Genomic DNA, 22,488 nt, shown 5'->3' on the forward strand with positions numbered 1-22,488 from the left:
CAAACAGGACTTACCACAACTTTACTGTAAACTTCTCTTGCAAAAAGCGTGTCAGAGAAGTTTGCTTCAGTAGGAAATGTGTAGGTTTGCAGCCACTCTAAAAGAGGTAGGTCCATAGCCACACCATTGTTTGGGAATTGTGAAGCGTGAATGTGTGTGTCGATCAAACCAGGCATCATAAACTGACTATGCAAAAACATAATGTACATTAATGAAAGATAAACACTTAAGAGAATCTTAATATAATTTTCACATACCTAGGAACTACTACAGTAATGTGATGAAACAGTTTACATTATTGAAAACATTTTGAAAAGAAATCAAACTGTTATTAAAGCAGTGAACAGTGAGGTCTTAAATTATTTATACAGTACAGCTCAGCATCTTACTTGGGAGGAAAGCAATTATACTTTAACAAGAATAAAGGGCTCATTTGTATGTTTTCTGACACATAACCCTAAAATTATCTGTCTTCCATGAACATACAGTACAATATTTTATTATTTTAAACAATTTAAATAAAAAGCCATTACTTTTGTTGATGTCATGAACCAAGCACTAACTAACTCTAGATAACCTGTAATTACTTAAAGTATATCTATTACTTTTACATATCCCATTTGTGTACTGGAGAAAATTCGACATTCCACATTTGGCAGAAAAGAAGAGAAGCTTTCTTGATAATTTTATGCAAATAAAATTTGTGAAGGCACTAGGTTTTTTAACAATGCCTAGTGCCTTTAATTTTTTACCCATTAAGCACCAGTCTTCTCTTTACAACTATTTTCTTTTCTCCTAGTAAAGACAAGGATAGACATAATATCCTTGTTATTATGCATTCGTGTGGTGAGGAAGATGAGTATCCATTCAAGGAATGGATGACTTTTTGATAGCTTTACTTAAGTTGCATTTGTCCAATATGCACTGTGATGTTTTATGACTTCTATAACAAATGTAGTATTAAATTTTCTCCTCTTCCAATACTTTTTTTTATCTTTCTTCCTTATTCTTCTTTTGTCTCTACTACATATGTCTAACAATGTCAATTCTGCATACCATAGAGTTCTTGAGGTCACTAAAACTGAGGAACCTTACAAAGTATTATCAGTTTCAACCATTTATATTAAAGACAATAATGCCAGTGACATTGACAATAACATCATAATGTCAGCATAATAATCCATAATATCGTGTTCTTGATGAAGAATGCAAAAACACTCATTCTGATAATTTTTATATTAAAACCATACTTAACCTTAAACCTTTTGGAATCATCCTATTGATTAGTAGGATGCATTTTTATTTTAAACAGTCAACTTTCTGTTAAAACAAACTGCTTCATAATGGAGTTTTCCCTTGATCACTTAAAAATTATAATAGGCTAATTAAAGGAAAACACATTTATCAGCTACTAAAATTTCACATGGAGCGTGAATATTTGAACTCTTGAGTATGCTGTACAGTGTTTAGCTTCTTACACAGCAATGCAAGATAAGTTTATGGCTACAGCAACTGTATTTCGCTGTCATTTACTGTAGTTACTGGCTCTGAACCATAAAAAGGGACACTATGCTGGGAGAGTAACTAAATGCACTGCCTCCATTACTTGTAGCAATCCACTGAAGTCCTTGCCTTTACTGTCTTCTGACCGTCTTAGCTGTTTGTAAGAAACTGACAAAATTGTTCAGACAAGTGGTAGTGAAGGTGAGTGTACGTAAAAACCTAACCCACAAACTGGTCTTTAATCCATCTGCAGAAATGGTGAAAGTTTTAAAAGCTTCACCTTTTGCTATCTTTGTAATCTTGTGTCCAAGTCCTTTTTCTTACTTTAATAAATTACAGGTGGAATATATAAACATTTACTCTCTTACTTTCTCACATCTGTTCAATATACTTACTTTTTCTTTGGTTGTCTCATTTCCCTTACCTTGTATATTTTTTACAATATCTTTACATTTGTTATAGTTCACAATATTATTCAATTTCTTCTTTAACCTTGAATAACTTGGATAATTTTAAAGATACAAGGTAGGAACTGTGATAAGACCTCTTGACTCTCAATCTTCAAGTAAACCCTAAATGAGCACGTAAATGAGGACTCCGACAATGTTCTCCAAGTAGATGGAGAACTCAAAGTTACTGTTAACTTTTTCCCCTGCTATGCAGCTATCTAGCAAAATAAACTGACGTTTGTATTCATTTCATCACTAACACCTGATTGATTCTTATGGCTTCAAAGATATTTTGTGCTCTCTCTCTCTTGATCTTCTTCCCTTCCAATATGAATACATCTCTGGATCATAGCAAAGCAATGTTGATTTCAACAAGCAAAACAAGGAATTACTCCCAACAAAGGATTTTATGTCATCTGCAAACTATCAGTAGCCATTTAGAGTCAAGCTACTGTCTTCAATCAAGTAAAATGGCATCACTATAAATATACTAAAAAATATTAGGTTCAAATGAAACAAAAACACTTTATCAAAAATCAATTCTTGCAACCTGTAATTATCTTTTTTTCCAAGTTTTTTTCTCTTACTGTATTTCTTAAAAACTATAAAATCAAAATTAAATCCAACATATCTTACCTAGGAGTCATATAGTGGATATTAGAATCTGTAAAACCATACTCTGCTTTTAGGTGATCAAGTTCCTCAACACTTTCCATGAACTCAATCTGTGGAGGCAAAGAGGCTTAGAAACCAAACTTTGTACCACTAACAACATTTCAGTAAAACTACATGAGTAAAATATTACCTTAATGCGGCAAATGTTCATTTAAGTTTTAAGTAATCAAGTTATACTTAACACCTTGAATTTAAAATTGGTGTAAGGACTACATAAATAGAATCTGAACTTTGCTTACTTATTCTACACACACCTCCTCATCTCAATATACTTGACAATTTTTCCATGTGGGTAATATATGTGTCAATCCCCACTTGAACAGAGAATATGTTGATAAGCTTTTATCTTTATTAGTTGCCAAGCTTTTGTCTTTGTTACAAGACAATTCTGTAATATAAATACTGTACAAGCTCACTAATCACTGTTTCCCTAGTCCTGTGAGGACTGAAACCATCTTTCATGTGTCACAACCTGCACAGTCCCAGGTTATACAAGTGATCCAAGAATTACATTATGTCAAAATTTTTACGTAGACACTATTCCACATCCTAAAACTGTGGTTACATAAACTAGTTTCCAGGATAATACAAAGCTTTGGAAGAATCTCTGTTGCACTATTTTGCTACATTCCTTATAGAACAAATTCTCTGAATTCACAATTTATGCTTGTAAATGAAAAAACTTTCAAACTAGTACTGTCACCACAAACTGCTTTTTCAGCTTGCATATTTACATTTCTTTACCACTGACATTATAATCAAAGGAACACTACTACAAATTAAGTTTTAAAAAATTGCCTTGCTAATGGTTTTCAGCAGAATTAATTTTTAATTTTGTTCTCTCTCATCTCAACCAATATTATGTGTAATTAAAAATCATAATAGTTATTCACAAAAATGCAGTTTTTAAAATTTTTTCCACTGCATAGCCATCATTTACATTTGTCCATATTCATAAACTTCACAAATCTTAGACACATCATTCTCAGATTAAACAAATACAACCTGCTGCCTTGGGTGGCCTATACTTTGCATGCAATCCTATCTACCCTGGATTCCAAGAACCTCATTTCTATGTAGTCTTGATTACATGATGGGTTTGTATTGAAAAAGGTACTGTAGTTTTAATTTTTAAACACTACATTTCTTCGCAATGAAGAAAACTACTAGAGTGATTGAAACCGAGGACCTGGTTAAAGCTCATGGCACTGAGATTAAGAACCCAAGGCTCTAAAGTAAACAGGGAGTTGGAAATGTCAAAACCCTGCAGCAGACATTAAAGTAAGGGATCTGAAAATGTAAAACCATAAAAAATTTTGTAAAAAAACATGGTACATGGCCATACTTTCCACCATGAAGAGGCAAAGAACCTTAAAATTGACCATATCTTGAGGGATGCAGAGAGGACAACTAGAATGATGAAGACATGACTATAGTAAGCCTACATTCTACTATAGGGTATAAAAATATCTCTACTAACAGTTCCAAAATGCCAGGTACTGGATGTGTGTGTGTGTTTATCAACACTTCCTTCTTGAGTTCTGCTTTCTGGAACCCAAAGATATCAAACACTCAGTCAAGGCCTTCCAAGAAGGTCTCATCCTGCAGGGTCATGGTTGTCTTCAGTTCATCTTAGGCCATGTACTCAGCAAGTGGAGTACCAAAATTTGGCAAAAATGAGTTAAGCATGCGTCATTAAACAGCCCTGTCTCACATACAGTTACAACTTTTTCTGAGTGTTTCTTTTCAATAAACACTGTAATTTTCCCTTACATTTCCAGCACTTCCTTAATTCCACCTGTACTAATAACCTCCTCCACCAATGGGTCCTCGTCCTCCTGCTCCAAAACCCACAAAACCTCTGTATGCTCCTGCTGCTGTAGCTCCTTTAATTTCTTGTTGTGCTCCTTGACGAGGTCGTCAACATCATCTTCATCCACTTCCAGTCCCATGGACTTTCTGAGGGACACAATATTCTCTACAACTTTCTCTTCAGGTTTGAACCCTTCGAAGTCCTGTTCGGACACAACCTCAGACCACAGTTTCTTCCAAGCAGAGTTTAAGGTCCTTCTTGTAACACCCTGCCAAGCCATGTCAATAATTTTGAGGTAGGTCATGATATCATGGTGATCCTTCCAGAACTCTCGAAGGGTGAGGTTTGTGCTCTCCGTAACCTTAAAGCAGCACTTGAAGAGGAACTTAGTGAAGAGCTTTTTGAAATTTGAAATCACCTGCTGGTCCATGGGCTGCAGGATAGGGGTGGTGTTGGGTGGAAGGAAGAGGATGACGATGAACTCGAATTCTTCCAGGATGTCATCGGCAAGGTTTGAGTGCACAGGAGCATTGTCAAGGACCGGAAGGGCTCCCAGAGGTAAGTTATTTTTGGTGAGGTACTTCTTGATGGCAGGACCAATGACCACATTAACCAGCTGCGCAAAGATGTCCCTGGTGACCCATGCCTTTGGGTTTGCCCTCCACATAACCTGAAGATTTTCTTTGGTTACCTTATGTGTCTTAAAGGCGTTGGGGTTTTCCGAGTGGTAAATCAGTAACGGCTTAACCTTGCAGTCACCACTCACATTTGTGCACAGCACAAGGGTTAACCTATCTTTCATAGGTTTGTGGCCTGGCATGCTCTTCTCCTCTGCCATTATGTACATCCACCTCGGCATCTTTTTCCAGAAGAGCCCTATCTCATCACAACTGAAGACTTGCTAGGGGACTTATCCTCAGCTGCCTTCACATTGGAGCTTGCTGCCTCACCATGCCTGATGACGGAGTGAATGCCAGTTCTCTTTTTAAAATTTTCAAACCAACCCTGACTGGCTTTGAATGACTCTCCCAATGCCTCGTCCATCGATGTTCCCAGCATCTTCCGCATCACATCCCCATAGATGTTTCATGCCTTCTCAAGAGATGGTGCTCTCGGTCACAGTATCTCCTGCAAGCTGCTTCTTATTTAACCAAACCAAACTATAACTTCTCCATCTCTTCATGGCCAGCAGTATGGAGCTTTGATATAATCTTAACGCCCTTGGCTGGTGTTACAGTATAGCCTTTATCGACTCCTTCTGCTTTAAAATAGTACAGATCGTAGAAGTAGTCCAATCGAACGCCTACGCAAGTCCGCAACACACACACCTTGTCGTGTTTTTCTATGATTTCATGCTTCATATCCAAGAATCAGCCTTTTTTTCTTCTCAGCACTGGTCTTGCCACTCACCCTCCTAGGATCCATGATGAAAACTAAGAAATGTTCCAAAATAAAGGGACAAAGCATGAAAAACAAAGTGAGAAATATTGCGAGATGTTGTGGAGATGCTTAGATGGGAAGGTAACAACTTGGATTGAACGACTGCGGGTGAGTCAGTACGCTAGCTTTAATGGCAGACACATTGGGAGATGGTGGAATCTCCCAGATCGTTCCTCACATCTCGGGTAGCTTCTCAAAGAAAAAAATAGCTCGTGCGCCACCTCATTTTTCAAAAAAGTAGTATGGTGGGGCTCTCGTAAGTCAAGGTATTACTGTACTGTCATGTTCATAGTCACTGCTCCTGTTGCAGTCATCATCCAGCTGACAGTCAATAAATTTTCATGGCCATGGGTATGTCTCAACCCCAAGTGTGGTCACAGCTGGATAAAGAACTGGAGTGATCCCCTAAACCTTGCTAAACACTGAACAAACACACGAATGAATAGGAGCACAATACATTACTCAAGATAAAGGTAGACCTGGCAACTGAAAGTTACTACTAAAATATAGAAATCAAGCTTTTATCACTTACTGAAGGGAAGAAGTGCAAAAGCCTAAGAAGAAAGATGAATTAGCAGCTGAATAATAACAATGCTGGAAAATGGATATTCTATGCAGAGCTGTTAACAGCACTCCAAATTATATAGTGAGGAAGCTGACTGATGGGTACCTGAGGATCCATGTACTGCTTACATAATGAGATCACCATTATTATTCTGTCTGTTAGACAAAAGACTGTCAAGGTCTGGGAACATTCAAGACCACAATTGTGGGCATACTTATGAATGATGGAGTTATGATGAAACAAGTGAAAATGATTAGCTTAATGTCCTTCCTAAGAGACTGAAAAATCTTAAGAATTTAACTTAGAAATGTATCGCAAAAACGTGCCTCATTTCAACTGGAAATACCTGTACCAATATATTTCAGTTTCCAGTTAAAGAACAATTAAAGAATTAGACAAAGAATAATGTAGTGACATACCTTAGTATTCAAGACCCCCATAACCATATCAGTTAAAATAACCATAGGACTCTCATCTGTGGAATGAACAAAAACACCAACAAACACTTCCATGTCAGATCGGGCTCTCTGAAAAAAAACAAAGAGATTATTTATAACGCCAAAATCTGAAGTAACTATCATCATCTTAAAGCCCTGAATTATTATCATTTTATTATTAAACTTTCACCACCTTATACTACTAACTCTCCCCCAGATGAAAGTACTAGTGTGAAAGAGCAATACAGTACCAATTTTTAAAATCTACAGTTAAAAAAAATCAGCATTCTACTGTTTTCAACCTTCCATTCATTCATTACATTGGAGGAACAGAATTTTTTATATCTATACTACTGACCTGCTTGATATATAAGTTAACTTCAGAAACCAATTCTGTACCATATTACTTTCACTCTAAAGGCAAATAACATTCGTGACATAAAACATGAAATAATATCAGCAAATATTAATTTGCAGTTCAAGTACCCTAATTTAAACAACAAATCTTACTCTACAAAAGGTTTACATACCAATTTTGATTGACAGTTTTCCATTATTCTGTATATTGTACTCTTGCTTATGTTTGGAACTTCAGGATTTAAAGAAAGGAACCTATTTCTTGTCTCTTCTATCGTAATATCCTCTTTTTGTGATAGTATATCCATTATCATTTGTTCATGGTCGTCTGACAATTTTTTCTTTCGTCCCGTTGACGTTTTCCTTTGTATTCTATGTTCCTTTTTAAAAACCTGAACTACTGACGAGACAGTGGACTTGGCTAAATGCATAAAATCAGCAACTTCTCTGATGGTTCTATTTTCATTGAAGAATAAACTGTAAAAAGGTCAATATATATATATATATATAAAATTTAATATATAGACGTTAAAATAAGAAAACCTAAACATTAAGCAATAGTTAATGGCCCTAATTATATATTCAATGTAATGTGTGAAAAAGTACACCACAATCTTTCATTTTTATAAATATTCAAACATCAGTAACTTGCAAGGACATTACAATAATTTTTACATCTGAAATAGCACTGTTTGCCAGAAATAGTTTGTGCATATACTGATAAACCAAAAACAACCAAACTTCATGATACATGTCCAGTTTAATTTTAAGAGTCTTCCCAAAATGTACATAACGTTTCTCAACCAGATCTTCAAGCAGAAACTTACTTCTTAAACAACTGATAAAAAAGTAAAATAATTAATGGGCATAAGGAATTCTTCATATCTAATAAAAATAAAAGACATTTCAAACTCTTATAAAGAATGAGGGTAAAAGAGCCTAGCTTACCTAATAATCATTTCTCTCTCAGCAATAGAAAGTGATCTTCTCTGCCTGCTGATGTCTTTGTCGACAGAACTTGTTTCAATTGGCCCACTCTCTTCCATTATGCTTACACTAGGCTCTAGTAAGATGTGGTTATTTGAACTTTCTGAGTCTCCAGTCTGCTAAGATGAAAATCATGAAATTTTAAGTTCAATATATATCTTCTTAAGGTTAAAAGTTTACTGGACTTAAAAAAATGCACAATAATGATGTAAAAAATTAGTTTTAAGAATAATACAGTATGCACTTTATCTCATGGAAGCTAATCAGAACTTCAAACATTTTTTTCAATATCACAACTGAAACAACATTATGAAAAATAACCTAAAATTTTCAGTATTTCAAATCAGTGATATAGTCTTACATATGTAATCAACTGCATTTTACCCAAAACTTCATTCATAAACAATAAATTATCTCAAATACAAATTAAACAAATATGTTTTCACTGAAAATGGAGTACCTTAGAAACTACTGTTTTGGGCCGTCCTCTTTTCTTGGAACCCCATAATATGTATCTTTCTATGGGCTCAAGATATCGTTCGGGAGGTGGATCCATACCTATTAGTCCTTTCTAGAAAAAAAAATTAAATTAAAGTTGTATTAATATATCTGTGTACTAGGCAATGCTCCATAACAAAAACACTACTTACACAGTATCTTAACAAATTATGATATAACAAGGTACTTCAAACCAAATTAGAGAGAGAGAGAGAGAGAGAGAGAGAGAGAGAGAGAGAGAGAGAGAGAGAGAGAGAGAGAGAGAGAGAGAGAGAGAGAGAGAGAGAGAGAGAGAGAGAGAGAGTGGTAACTAACACGCTCAGACTTTAACTGCTTTTACATAGTTGAACCCATTTCCACAGAAAAAAAATTATATTAGCTTTTGTGTGCACTGTAATGCAGTACTGCATATTCTATTGTATTTCATTACTTGTCTATGCCTTAAAGAAGATGTGATAATTTACAAGGGGCAAGAGATACACCATTATGTCCCACTAATCATCCTTATGCCAAATGTCTGATCATTGATATATTTGAGGTCCCACATTTATGATAATGGCTTAAAATACTAGTACTGTAATGTTCCACTGGCTGGAAAGTATCCCAGACACTTATTAACATATATCTGTATTGTATGCATATGTCAAAAACCATATACTGTACAGTATACAGATATTGTACTATATTATATTAAAATTTGGGTTTCAGATTTTAGGCAAATTTGTATTTATATGAAGGGTCATGGAACTAATTCCTCATATATATGGAGCAACTATAGTACTGTAATACAGTACAGATGCATGATATTTCAGGTGTATAACCTGTGAATGAGAGAAATAATCCATACAAAGATTTCCACAGTCTGATTTGCCATTAAACCTTATGAAAATAATTTATTTCAATAAAAGTAAAATTTATTTACATGCTTCTACACAGAATATATCACAGCCTCCCCCAACATTATGTGATGCAAAGGGCCTCTGTGATGTTCTACTAGTCTCATACTTTTCATCCACTCATCCCATCAAAATATACATGTACATAAAAAATGTCCCCTTATACAATAGATGTCAAATTCAAGAGACCTACCTTCCCTCTTTCTAGTGTTCTATAAATAGTTGTTTTTGATATGTGACCAAATTCAGGATACTGTTGGAGGAAGCGATTTCTTATTTCATCAACAGAAATATTGTCTCTTTCTCGTGACATCTCAAACAACTGGAACTCCTGAGCTGTGGTAAGACGTCGTTTTCTCCCGGTAGCTGTCTTCTTGTGTATTCTGTGCTCCTTCTTAAACACTTGTACAACAGACATAACTGTAGACTGAGGCAGACCCATATATCTCGCAACCTACAAAAGAAATATGAAATATCTTTATGTGCCATAATTTCATAGAGTACAATACAAAATTCTGATAAATATGATGAAAGATACTTTACCATTTTTTCTAAGAACACTTGAAATAATGTGAAACCAGCTATAAACTATTTATAAGGGTAGACCAGTCCAAAAAATAAAGGCCACAAAAATAGTTACATTTATCTTATCTCACAAAATAATTTTGGATATGGGATTAGTATATTCCAAATATACCAATTAATTACTGTAGTTTCAAAATGCAAGTTTCTTGATCAACCTGTATTCTGTCTGGAGAAAAAATTTTCTGAAATACACATTTCTTTAATGTTAAATTAAAACTGATTGTTATTCTGAGCAAAAGTCAAGCAGCTTTTCAGTGAGAAAAAGGTTAAGCACTTCCACATGGACAGCTGTTGGCTTAAAATAATGGTAAAGCATATCCTTCAGTAATAGAAATAACTGTCTACTAGGTTTAGATGGACTTAAAAAGTACCTCAAACTGGGGAACATGCTACCATTATAACTGGAAAATGTTTTTTCTTATAGGCTCACAATCTTCCTAATTATGAAGTATAAAACAGTACAATACTAGAGCTTGGAATGATTATGAAATAATTATGTAAGCAAACTGATTAACTAATTAATGTCAGGACTACAAGCATTTAATAAGTATCATTATGTCAATATGACCTAAATAAATTCTAACAACCCAGAAAGCTTAAGTACTACTTAGATTATTGAAGTAAAAAAGTTACTGTATGTTAACTACCTCTCTTGACGTTTTCTTTTCATTAAAGACAAGATCAATGATCATTTCTCTGTGTGAAGGTGAAAGTCGTCTTCTCTGTACTTTAATCTTTTTCTTTTCGAGAACTGTTTCATCTGGTTCCTCCACAGTTGCAGCAAAATACTTGGCTGGAGCACCACTGGAACAGGCCTGTGCATTTCCATCTGAGATCTCTGATTGACTCTGTTGACTCTGGTGATCCACCTGGGCAGGTTCTAAATGTGTTTCTATTCGTGTTTCAATGGCTTCAATCTGAGTTTCCATGTGAGACTCTATTCGGGCCTCAAGACGGGGTTCTAGGTGAGGCTCTAAGCGAGTTTCTAAGTGAGTCTCCAAGCGAGGTTCTAGTCGAGCCTCAATGCCCGAATCTACTGGTGTTACTTCTACTATAGCTTGAGGTTCCTGTGCATTTTCAAATAAACATCAGAAAGACATCATACAATTGTATAAAAGTACTGGAGACAGCAGACTATTTTACATTTTTGGCAAGTAAAAAATAGTTTTCTCAGAGTATTTCAATCATGTTGAGAACTTTATTCAAATAGAGACACAATCTTTAGAAAGAAATACTATCTTATTCACATAAATATTTACTCCATACCTGTCTTGGTTGTTGATTAGCTTGTGGTTCTGACAGGCCATTTGCAAAATCATCATGAGGCACAGCGTTGGCCATTGTTGTGATGTCTTGTGACATATTTGTTGGGACTGTGTTGTTTGTACCTGCTCCTCCAAGATTTCCCATATCTGAAGAGGGAACAGGATTGGCCACAGGGTTACCAACAACTGGAGTGGAGGGAGAACCTGGACCAGCAATCCAGAATGATGTAAAAGACTGAGATGTTGGAGGCTCACCAGCTGATGACATGCTGACCCTAAAGCAGAAAAAGTAAAATGTTAAAAAACTGTAACAAACATTAACAAGAAAATACGAATAGAAGGTTAACAGATCGTTTTCTTCAGTATACATACCTTCCACTTTTGTTACTGCCTTGATACTAGATAAGGCTGCAGTTGCAGCTGAAAACAATCAAGCAGTAGACTGACCATGTGTGAGACCCACCACAGCTGAGGAAACCTCTTACAAACAAACAAAATTTCAGTTTTCACCTCAGTTTGGAGACTCAACATGTAGAATAAACAAAGGGATATTGGTGGCACGCAAGTAAGTATCACTGAGAAATTTCTTTGCCCAACTTACAACCTTTCTCATTTTTAACTAACCCAAGTAACTAAAGAGGAAGGTAACTGACTCTGCAAATGAGGCTGTCTCCTTTCCAGGACCTACCCTTGTCTTGGCATGTGATCATCTAACTCCTGCAAAAGCTGGCAAAAAGTTCCCTTAGAGTAGCCTTCTCCAAACCTACAGTGGGGAGGGTGCAGTCAACATCAGTGTACTGTATTACGTCCACATTCACAACATGGTATCTCTATATTGGCTTTTCTCTGTATATGGGAGAAAATGCAAAAGACAAGCAGGAGCTTCTACTTCTTATCAGGCAAAAAACTGGGACCACCTCCCTGTCAATTCAAGCGGTCCTCTACATGAAGATGAAGAAAGAAAGAAACCTTAACTGTTCTTCAATCTCTTGTTCATGTGATCCCTCCTCAGTCTCCATCATGTCCAAATGAAACACATACTCTACTAGCTGTATAGTCTTGCTGACCATACCCTACTTGACCACTAATGGGATGTGCTCCATCTTGTTAAGGTTTGAGCTGGCTATTTCAATGATTACTGGGTTTGTCCTGATCCTGCTCTGATCCTCCATTACTAGGTATGTGGAGTCTGGGTCCTAGCTGACCAGCCTGGTTGGACTCTTATTGACTGTACTGTAATGTACCCACCATAAAAAGCTTTTCTCTGACTGACAGGAACTGCACAGTTCTGCCAAGACAGGAACACTGGATGATAGCTGCTCCACTCTACAGTGATTATTCTCATCTCAGTCTTATCCTTCTTCTACTCCTCCTGTAATGTGTCTATTTCCACTGAGTTTCAGCACCTTCAATTGCAGGCCAAGCTTTAGCCACAAAATTTTGAATCATTGGCATCCAGTAGCATCTCTGTAGCCTTGGCTAAACATTCTGTGGTGACCAAAGGACACCTCCACCACTGACTCCAACAATTCTGCCATCAAGTACATGATTACTCCCCTACTTCCTGTCTCAATCAATTTGATAACACTTTAGGCCCTGTCATATTCTGCCTGGCTCAGAACTCAAAGTAACTAGACTATCAGCACATGAAAGCTGGACAATGAAAACTGTCTACAGAGAATGGCAGAGCAGATTTTGCAAACTCTGAGACTAGAGAAATCTCAATGTCAGTAGACTCGGCATAACCAAATCCTGCTAACATACATCTACATCAATTTGTCCAAGATCCATACTTCTCCTGAACCATTTAAACACTCTAGACAAATACAATTAGAACAAGTTATATTTGAGACTGTTGGTGGAATCTATAAAACTGTTGCAGATCAAGCCACTCCCACCACTGGGCAAATATGCTGTACTGCAATGACATTGCAGTACCTTACTTCTGCAATGGGACACTGAAGAAAAGTACAGATTTGTAATGCAAGGAAATGACATTTATTCTTACTACTCGGTAAACTGCCACTACTTCACCTCAGACACGTAAACAACACCAACGAAAGTATTAATTAGTATATACAGCAAAGGATAACAAGCACAATACAAAGTTGGGAATTTATATTCTTATGAAAAGGAAAATAAGAGTGCTTGTATGGTGGAGCTTCAGTTACACTGACATACAACACAAAACATAACCAACCCATAGAAATATCACAATAACTATACTGCAGTACAAAACAAAATTCCCAGATGTTGACTTTACAGTGCCATCAATGTAATGAAGTGGTTGAAAGAATGTGCATAATCAAGCTATATGTAAACTACTAAAAAAAAAATGTGAAATGAAAGCCTTTTTTCTTAAGTGAGACTGTGGGCTCCTCTTCCCATGAAGTGGTCATAACAATACAGCATCTAATTACTGCTTCACTCCTTCAGGTAAAAGTGAGAGAGCTTAATGATTCATATAATTACAACATTACTATGGGAATTAGCCCATATTTCCAGCACACTACTACACTCGGGCAATTGATAACTTTATGGCAAGCATTAAATACTCTAATTCAAACAATTACATTTTTCTTTAATTACCAGCCACAGTAAAGATGAGAAAGAAACATGCACTGAGATATAAATGCATAACAAAAAATTCTCAGCTCTGAACAACATCCCAATTTATTGACAATAAAATTAGGATCAATATAGAAAATTAATCGAGCCACGTGCAGAGTTGATTTCCGGTACTCCAAGTAGACCTCCAATGCACACAGTCAACATGTTGTAATCCATGAGTAAAAATTGCTGTATACTTTCATTGCACAAAGCAGACTTCTCGTATATATATGACAGCTTAATAGTGAACTAAGTAAGCTTCTAGTACAAAGAGTAGACTTCCAGGATATGAGATATTTCCAGTCAAAGTAGAATATTTCCAGCATGTAAAGTCAATGACTCTTACACATGAAGATTGTCAATACAAAAACAACATCAATTCCAGGTCAGAAGAATGTTTCTGGTGTGCATTATACAGAGTAGATTTGTAGTATTCGAAAGAGATTTTCAATGCACAGTCGATAATCGTTGTCAGGGAACCTCACACTGCACACTGTTGGCCTTACTTAACGGTACTTTGCAGCATCCCTCTGGCCCCTAGCTGCAACATTTTCATTCCTTTTATTGTATCTCCATTCATATTTGCTGATTTCCATCTTACTTTCCACCCTCTCCTAGCAACTGATCCAACATTATTTCAGCGCTGAATGACTTCATAGGTCCCAGCGCTTGGCCTTTGGCTTAAATTTTAGATTCCAATCCAATCCATCAACTAATAAATGTCACATACCGTAGGAACTACTGTAAGTGTCCCAGAATGACCACAAATTCATCCAAAAATAAACTGAAATGTAACATGCCTCACAGAAAATGCAAATAAAGCCCAGATGTCCTGTACCAAATTACAGTGACCAAAGCTTCACCTCAGTTGCAAACAAATGCAACTATTAATGTAAAAACTGCAAAAAATGCCTGAATTATTCTAATAAATCCCTGTAAGATGAATATTCTGTACAAAAAATAATAATAATTAAACTAAGCCAATGAACCCTTACCTGATCATGGAACTGCTGACACTCTGGGTGGCGCAGCTACTGGGAAGTTTGTCTGTCACAGTGATTTCTGACATTTTGTTTCTGTGAATGAAAATGGAAAAAAAAATCTTTTATGAAAATTGGATTATGTAATATATATCATTAATGGCCAACACTATTCATTTAATAGAAGAAGGGATGGGGAAGAGGGAAGAAGGCATGGGGAGGAGGGAAGAAGGATGGGGAGGAGGGAAGAAGGCATGGGGAGGAGGGAAGAGGGGGTGGGGAGGAGGGGAAGAAGGCATGGGGAGGAGGAAGAGGGGTGGGGAGGAGGGAAGAGGGGTGGGGAGGAGGGATGAGGGGTGGGGAGAGGGAAGAAGGGATGGGGAGGAGGGAAGAAGGGGTGGGGAGGAGGGAAGAAGGGGTGGGAGGAGGGAAGAGGGGGTGTGACAGAGGGAAGAGGGGGTGTGACAGAGGGATGAGGGGGTTGGGAGAGGGAAGGGGGTGGGGAAGAGGGAAGAGGGGGATGGAGGGAGGGATGAGGGGGAAGGGGGAGAAGGAAGAAGGGGGGTGGGGAGGAGGGAAGAGGGGGGGGGAGGAGGGAAGAGGGGGTGTGACAGAGGGATGAGGGGGTTGGGAGAGGGAAGAAGGGGTGGGGAGGATGGAAAAGGGGTGGATGGAGGGATGAGGGGGTGGGGAGGAGGGAAAGGGGGTGGATGGAGGGATGAGGGGTGGGGAGGAGGGAAGAAGGGTGGGGAGGAGGGAAGAGGGGTGGGGGAGGAGGGAAGAGGGGGTGGGGAGGAGGGATGGATGTATGATATTTAGGGCAAAAGCCCAGGCACTGGGGCCAAGAAGGCCATTCAGCCTGTAAAAAAGAGAAAATAAATTATGTTAAGGTAAATGAATTTATGAATTATTGAAGGAAATGATTAATAAATAAAATGAAGTGATGTGACCAATAAATAAAATAAAGATATGGTTTAATGAATGATGTGATAATATTATATACTGTATATAATAAAAAATTTAATGTCATTAAAATTCTGTAGAATGTAATATATATGTTAGGAAAAAAATTAAATATCCTTAAAAATTTTTATACACTTTAAAAAAACAAGAGATGATAGTAGAACTATCTGGAGGAAAGAAGGGGTGTGACGGAAGGATGAGGGGGTGGGGAGGAGGGAAGTACAAGCATAAACCCAACCGCCATCCCCATATAATTAAATTCTTTCAAAGTTATTGCTAAATCTCCCAAAGCCAAACGACTCGTTGCTAATCACATTACCGATCTCTCTTAAATTTTCGTAAAAATACACTTTTTTTTTCATAATGTAACGAACAAAGACAAACAAACACCCTCAAATAAAAAAATAACCATCTTAGACGAGGTAAAATATTTTTAGCCGAATTTCATTACCACTGACCTGACCAAAACCAACTATAACCACTGCACAATCACAAGCATAAGCATAATGACCGGTCTCTACACCAAGCAAATATACCTCTGAAGATGGCTTAGTTAGCAATAAAGCCGACACTGGTCAGGATCTACAGCCGTGTTTCATTTCTTCCTTGTGGTGTTCTGATGTACAATAAGCATACCTGTACAGGGCAAGGTCTAAAGAACAGGAATAGAATCGAATATAGAATTTGGGCCAGAGGGCCAAGTGTTGGGGCCTATGAGATCATTCAGCGCTGAAATGGAAATTGACAGTAGAAAGGTTTTAAAAGCTGTAACGGGAGGAAGACCTCGCAGTTGCACTATGAAGAGGGTAGAGATTAAGGTGGAAGAAAGATAATATGAGCGGAGGCACAGTGAAAGGAATGAAAGGGGTTGCGGCTAGGGGCCGAGGGGACGCTGCATAGAACCTTAAGTAATGCCTACTGTGCACTGCATGACATGCACTGGCGGCACTAACCCAAGGGCTAAAGAATAGGTATGGGGATAACGAGTGCGTGAATGTACCTGTACGAGACAGGATTTTCATCCTCGCGTTCAGATAAAAGGGGGCCAGTATCCCCAGTTCAGAAAAACCTTCACATGTATACCTGCAAGCGTGTAATCTCCCTAACGCTGACTTTAAGGGGACGCAAAATAACAAACGAGTGTGCCCCGTTCATTAATCTTCTACTTTGTTTAATATTCTTCCTCTCCCTTTGAGCCAAATGAACGGCTTTTGCTCACCAGGGCGTCAAAAGTTAAACCCGGCTCCACTTCGGTTGCAGTTACTATCTAAACATGAAGATTCCCGCCGGGTTTGCTTATGCAACCTGGCGTCACAACAATGATGGTCATCAACAGCTAATTGCTGTAGTATATACTGCAGCAGGTTGTGGAAAAACAATATGGCTTAACAGTTAAGAACTTATGAAAGTACAAGCCAAAACCAAGGAAACGTTTGAATCTGATTGCTGACAAAAGATTTTAGACAAGTAGGTAGAGAAAAACATCACGTTAACACCGTACGTGAAAGTTGCTAATCTGTTTCATAAGTCTCTTGGCTTCGCGTGAGAGAGAGAGAGAGAGAGAGAGAGAGAGAGAGAGAGAGAGAGAGAGAGAGAGAGAGAGAGAGAGAGAGAGAGAGATTTGTTTCACGTCTCTTGGGTTTGCGAGATAAAAGAGAGAGAGAGAGAGATGATTTGTTTCACATGTCTCTTGGCTTCCCGAGAGAGAGAGAGAGAGAGAGAGAGAGAGAGAGAGAGAGAGAGATTTGTTTCAAGTCTCTTGGCTGAGAGAGAGAGAGAGAGAGAGAGAGAGAGAGAGAGAGAGAGAGAGAGAGAGAGAGAGAGAGTTTGTTTCACGTCTCCTGGCTTCATGAGATAAAAGATAAAAAGAGAGAGAGAGAGAGAGAGAGAGAGAGAGAGAGAGAGAGAGAGAGAGAGAGAGAGAGATGATTTGTTTCACATGTCTCTTGACTTCGCCAGAGAGAGAGAGAGAGAGAGAGAGAGAGAGAGAGAGAGAGAGAGAGAGAGAGAGAGAGAGAGAATTACACGGTGTAGGGGCTAATGCAAAAAGGCCGTATAAGTGAAGATTATCAATAATTTAGTTGACAAACGACGACACATAAAATAAAAGTGAAAAAGACAAAAAGGAAAACATTAAGCCCACTGGCTGGCTGAGAAATACAATTCTCATTCAATGCATTGGAAAGTCAGTAACGAAATGTAGCTATATTTCCCAACTCAACTACAGACTATTGAAAGGTGAGAGGTGGCGTGTGAACGATGTGACGAACCCATACACATTATTTGAGATCCACGAATACTGTGAGTCGGGGAGAGAGTGTCACATTATGAATATTATTTCTGGGTTAAAGCCTTAAATTGGAACTTCAGCAGAAGTTCAAGCGAGGATGAAATGCATTACTACCCTAATACGATTCAACTTGTATTTAAATATTTTACTTACATTTTTATTTATTTATCGATTTGGTAATTTATCTGTTTTTGTAATGACTGATCCCTTTCTATATTTCTCATTACCTTGTTACTTCTTTCGAATGAACGCCATATTAACTGGAAGCTTAAATTTTAAGTCAATGGCCCCTGTGGGCTTGTTCCATATAAATAGGGTTCATCTTCTGAATAATAATAATAATAATAATAATAATAATAATAATAATAATAATAATAATAATAATAATAATAATAATAGATTCACAATTTCGTGAAAAACAATCTGAGTAATAAAAATCCACAATTACATAGTAAATATATTACTATGTAAAATAAACCAAAGACTTTCGAACACCTGAAAGGTGTTCCTCATCAGTGTTAACATTAACACTGATGAGGAACACCGTTCAGGTGTTAGAAAGTCTTTGGTTTATTTTACATAGTAATATATTTACTATACAATTGTGGATTTTTATTACTCAATAATAATAATAATAATAATAATAATAATAATAATAATAATAATAATAATAATAATAATTAATCAAATAAATATTGCATTATTTTTATACACAAGTAAGAAATACATACCGGTTTTTCTGCAAAAGATTAGAAATTTGTCAATAAATACAGTAAGTTTCATATATAATGTAAGGGAAAAAAAACAGTTGATACGATAAGATTCATAAAATAAAGTAAGTGAATAAAAAACAACCGTTCATACAATAAGATTCATAAATAAAGTGAATAAAAAACAACCGTTGATACAATAAGATTCATAAATAAAGTAAGTGAATAAAATAAATGTTGATACAATAAGATTCATAAAAAGTAAGGGAATCAAAAAGAACCGTTGATACAATAAGATTCATAAATACAGTAAGGGAATAAAATAACTGTATATACAATAAGATTTATATAAAGTACGGGAATAAAAAAGAACCGTTGATACAATACGATTCATAGATTAAGGGAATAAAAATAACTGATGATACAAAAAGATTCATAAAAAGTAAAGGAATAAAAAGAACTGTTGATACAATACGATTCATAAAATAAAGTAAGGGAATCAAAAACAACCTTTGATACAATAAGATTTATAAATAAAGTAAGGGAATAAAAAAACAACCGTTGATAAAATAAAATTCATACATAAAGTAAAGGAATAAAAATAACTGTTGATAAAATAAAATTCAATAAAAATAACTGTTCAATAAAAAAAAGTACGGGAATAAAAAAGAACTTGAACTGAGATTGATACGATGAGATTCATAAATATGTAAATAAAAATAACTGTTGATACACTAAGATTAATAAAAAGGGAATAAAAAGAACTGTTGATACAATAAGATTCATAAATAAAGTAAGGGAATAAAAATAACCGTTGATACAATAACATTTATAAATAAAGTAAGGGAATAAAAAAGAACTGTTGATACAATAAGATTCATAAATAAATTAAGGGAATAAAAAGAACTGTTGGTACACTAAGATTCATAAATAAATTAAGGGAATAAAAAAAGAACTGTTGATACAATAAGATTCATAAATATAGTAAGGAAATAAAAATAACTGTTGATACACTAAGATTCATAAAAGTAAGGGAATAAAAAGAACTGTTGATACAATAACATTTATAAATAAAGTAAGGGAATAAAAAAGAACTGTTGATACGATAAGATTCATAAATAAATTAAGGGAATAAAAAGAACTGTTGACACAATAAGATTCATAAATAAAGTAAGGGAATAAAAAAGAAGCGTTGACACACTAAGATTCATAAATAAAATAAGGGAATAAAAAGAACTGTTGATACAATAAGATTCATAAATAAAGGGAATAAAAAAAAGTGTTGATACAATAAGATTCATAAATAAAGTAAGGGAATAAAAAAAGAACTGTTGATACACTAAGATTCATAAATAAAGTAAGGGAATGAAAAGAACTGCTGATACAATAAGATTCATAAATAAAGTAAGGGAATAAAAAAGAACTGTTGATACATTAAGATTCATAAATAAAGTAAGAGATAAAAACTGTTGATACAATAAGATTCATAAATAAAGTAAGGGAATAAAAAGAACTGTTGATACAATAAGATTCATAAATAAAGTAAGAGATAAAAAAACTGTTGATACAATAAGATTCATAAATAAAGTAAGAGATAAAAAAACTGTTGATACAATAAGATTCATAAATAAAAAAAGAACTGTTGTAAATAAGGGAATAAAAAAAGAACTGTTGATACAATAAGATTCATAAATAAAGTAAGAGAATAAAAAAAACTGTTGATACAATAAGATTCATAAATAAAGTAAGGGAATAAAAAAAACTGTTGATACAATAAGATTCATAAATAAAGTAAGGGAATAAAAAAGAACTGCTGATACAATAAGATTCATAAATAAAGTAAGGGAATAAAAAGAACTGTTGATACAATAAGATTCATAAATAAAGTAAGGGAATAAAAAAGAACTGCTGATACATTAAGATTCATAAATAAAGTAAGGGGATAAAAAAGAACTGTTGATACAATAAGATTCATAAATAAAGTAAGGGAATACAAAACAACTGTTGATACAATAAGATTCATAAATAAAGTAAGGGAATACAAAACAACTGTTGATACAATAAGATTCATAAATAAAATAAGGGAATAAAAAAGAACTGTTGATACAATAAGATTCATAAATAAAATAAGGGAATATAAAACAACAGCTGATACAATAGACTCATACATAAAGTACGTATGGGAATAAAGAAAAATAACTTGACAATATCTGAAGAGAAAAAATAAAATTAAGAAAAAAGATAGACATTATTGTCATCAATATCATCCATAGGAAAGAAATAGAAGCCATCACGCTGACTTTGGCAGTGAATTATGTATCTGGTAATTAGTTCACTGTGGTGAATCGCAACTAGAAGCAAATGGAATGTCTCGTTAAAAGTTCACTATATACCTTTAACGACAGGAACACTGAAATTCCTAAATGATGCCTATTTGACTGTTGTGGTGAGAATCAGAGTGAAAAAAAGACCTCTTGAAAACTGTAAGACTATAAAACCTTTAACACCTACTTACTCCAAGGAGATAAGGCATCACACACACACACACACACACACACACACACACACACACACACACACACACACACACACATATATATATATATATATATATATATATATATATATATATATATATATATATATATATATATATATTACTAAAAGGACCTCATACCATCCAGTTTGAATGAGGTCCTTTTAGTAATTCTGCTATTGCACAGAACAACTGTGTACGTGATAAAGTTAATATATATATATATATATATATATATATATATATATATATATATATATATATATATATATATATATATATATATATATTATGTGTATGTCACGTCTTAAGCCCTCGCTTACAGAAATAACACAAATATTTTCCTAATTTGCATACATATATATATATATATATATATATATATATATATATATATATATATATATATATATATATATATATATATATATATATATATATATATATATATATATATATATATATATATATATATATAATTTTGTGACAAAAATTTCGACTAACATCCTTGGTTACTAAAAGATGACCTCTCGAGGGCGTTTGAATGATGTGGCAGACCAACACATCATTTGAGGTTCACAATTACTGTGGTTCGGGCAGCAGCTGTCATATATTATTCCTGGGAAAAACATTAAAGTAACAGTGCACTTATCCTACACCCAAGCAAGGCGTGCAGACCGGATTTTCAGCCCATCACTTTTTCCAAAAGATTCGAAAATTGTCAATGAAAGCAGTAGACAACCACAATAACATTCACTAACTGCTGAATATATCTCCCTTTCTAAAGCACGGGCTTGCATCATCAGTAATCATAAAACAAAAGAAATCAAACTCTCAAAATAATTGTTTCTGTGACCTTGGGATTAAGTCTTTCATTACATTTTATCTGATATTTTCATTCTATGGCATGGCATTCGCCACGTCTAACA

The 22,488-nt window shown here is 35.3% G+C and overlaps 1 protein-coding gene across 2 annotated transcripts in view; it reads right to left on the reverse strand.

The window, feature by feature from the left end:
* LOC136829372 (uncharacterized) overlaps positions 1-22,488 on the reverse strand; it is a 53,864-nt gene that overhangs the window by 7,740 nt on the left and 23,636 nt on the right. Inside the window, exons 2-11 of one of the 2 annotated variants that reach the window (XM_067087819.1) lie at positions 15,076-15,156; positions 11,472-11,745; positions 10,853-11,272; positions 9,814-10,074; positions 8,687-8,797; positions 8,188-8,345; positions 7,413-7,716; positions 6,865-6,972; positions 2,589-2,677; positions 15-186 (exon numbers count right to left, since the gene is read on the reverse strand). In XM_067087819.1, coding sequence (XP_066943920.1) covers positions 15-186; positions 2,589-2,677; positions 6,865-6,972; positions 7,413-7,716; positions 8,188-8,345; positions 8,687-8,797; positions 9,814-10,074; positions 10,853-11,272; positions 11,472-11,745; positions 15,076-15,149 — 1,971 coding nt within the window. In that variant the 5' untranslated portion in view covers positions 15,150-15,156. The remainder of the gene's footprint in view (positions 1-14; positions 187-2,588; positions 2,678-6,864; positions 6,973-7,412; positions 7,717-8,187; positions 8,346-8,686; positions 8,798-9,813; positions 10,075-10,852; positions 11,273-11,471; positions 11,746-15,075; positions 15,157-22,488) is intronic. The other variant, XM_067087820.1, reaches the window with a different exon arrangement.

This window comes from Macrobrachium rosenbergii, chromosome 44 (assembly GCF_040412425.1).
Source record: "Macrobrachium rosenbergii isolate ZJJX-2024 chromosome 44, ASM4041242v1, whole genome shotgun sequence".
Taxonomy (NCBI): domain Eukaryota; kingdom Metazoa; phylum Arthropoda; class Malacostraca; order Decapoda; family Palaemonidae; genus Macrobrachium; species Macrobrachium rosenbergii.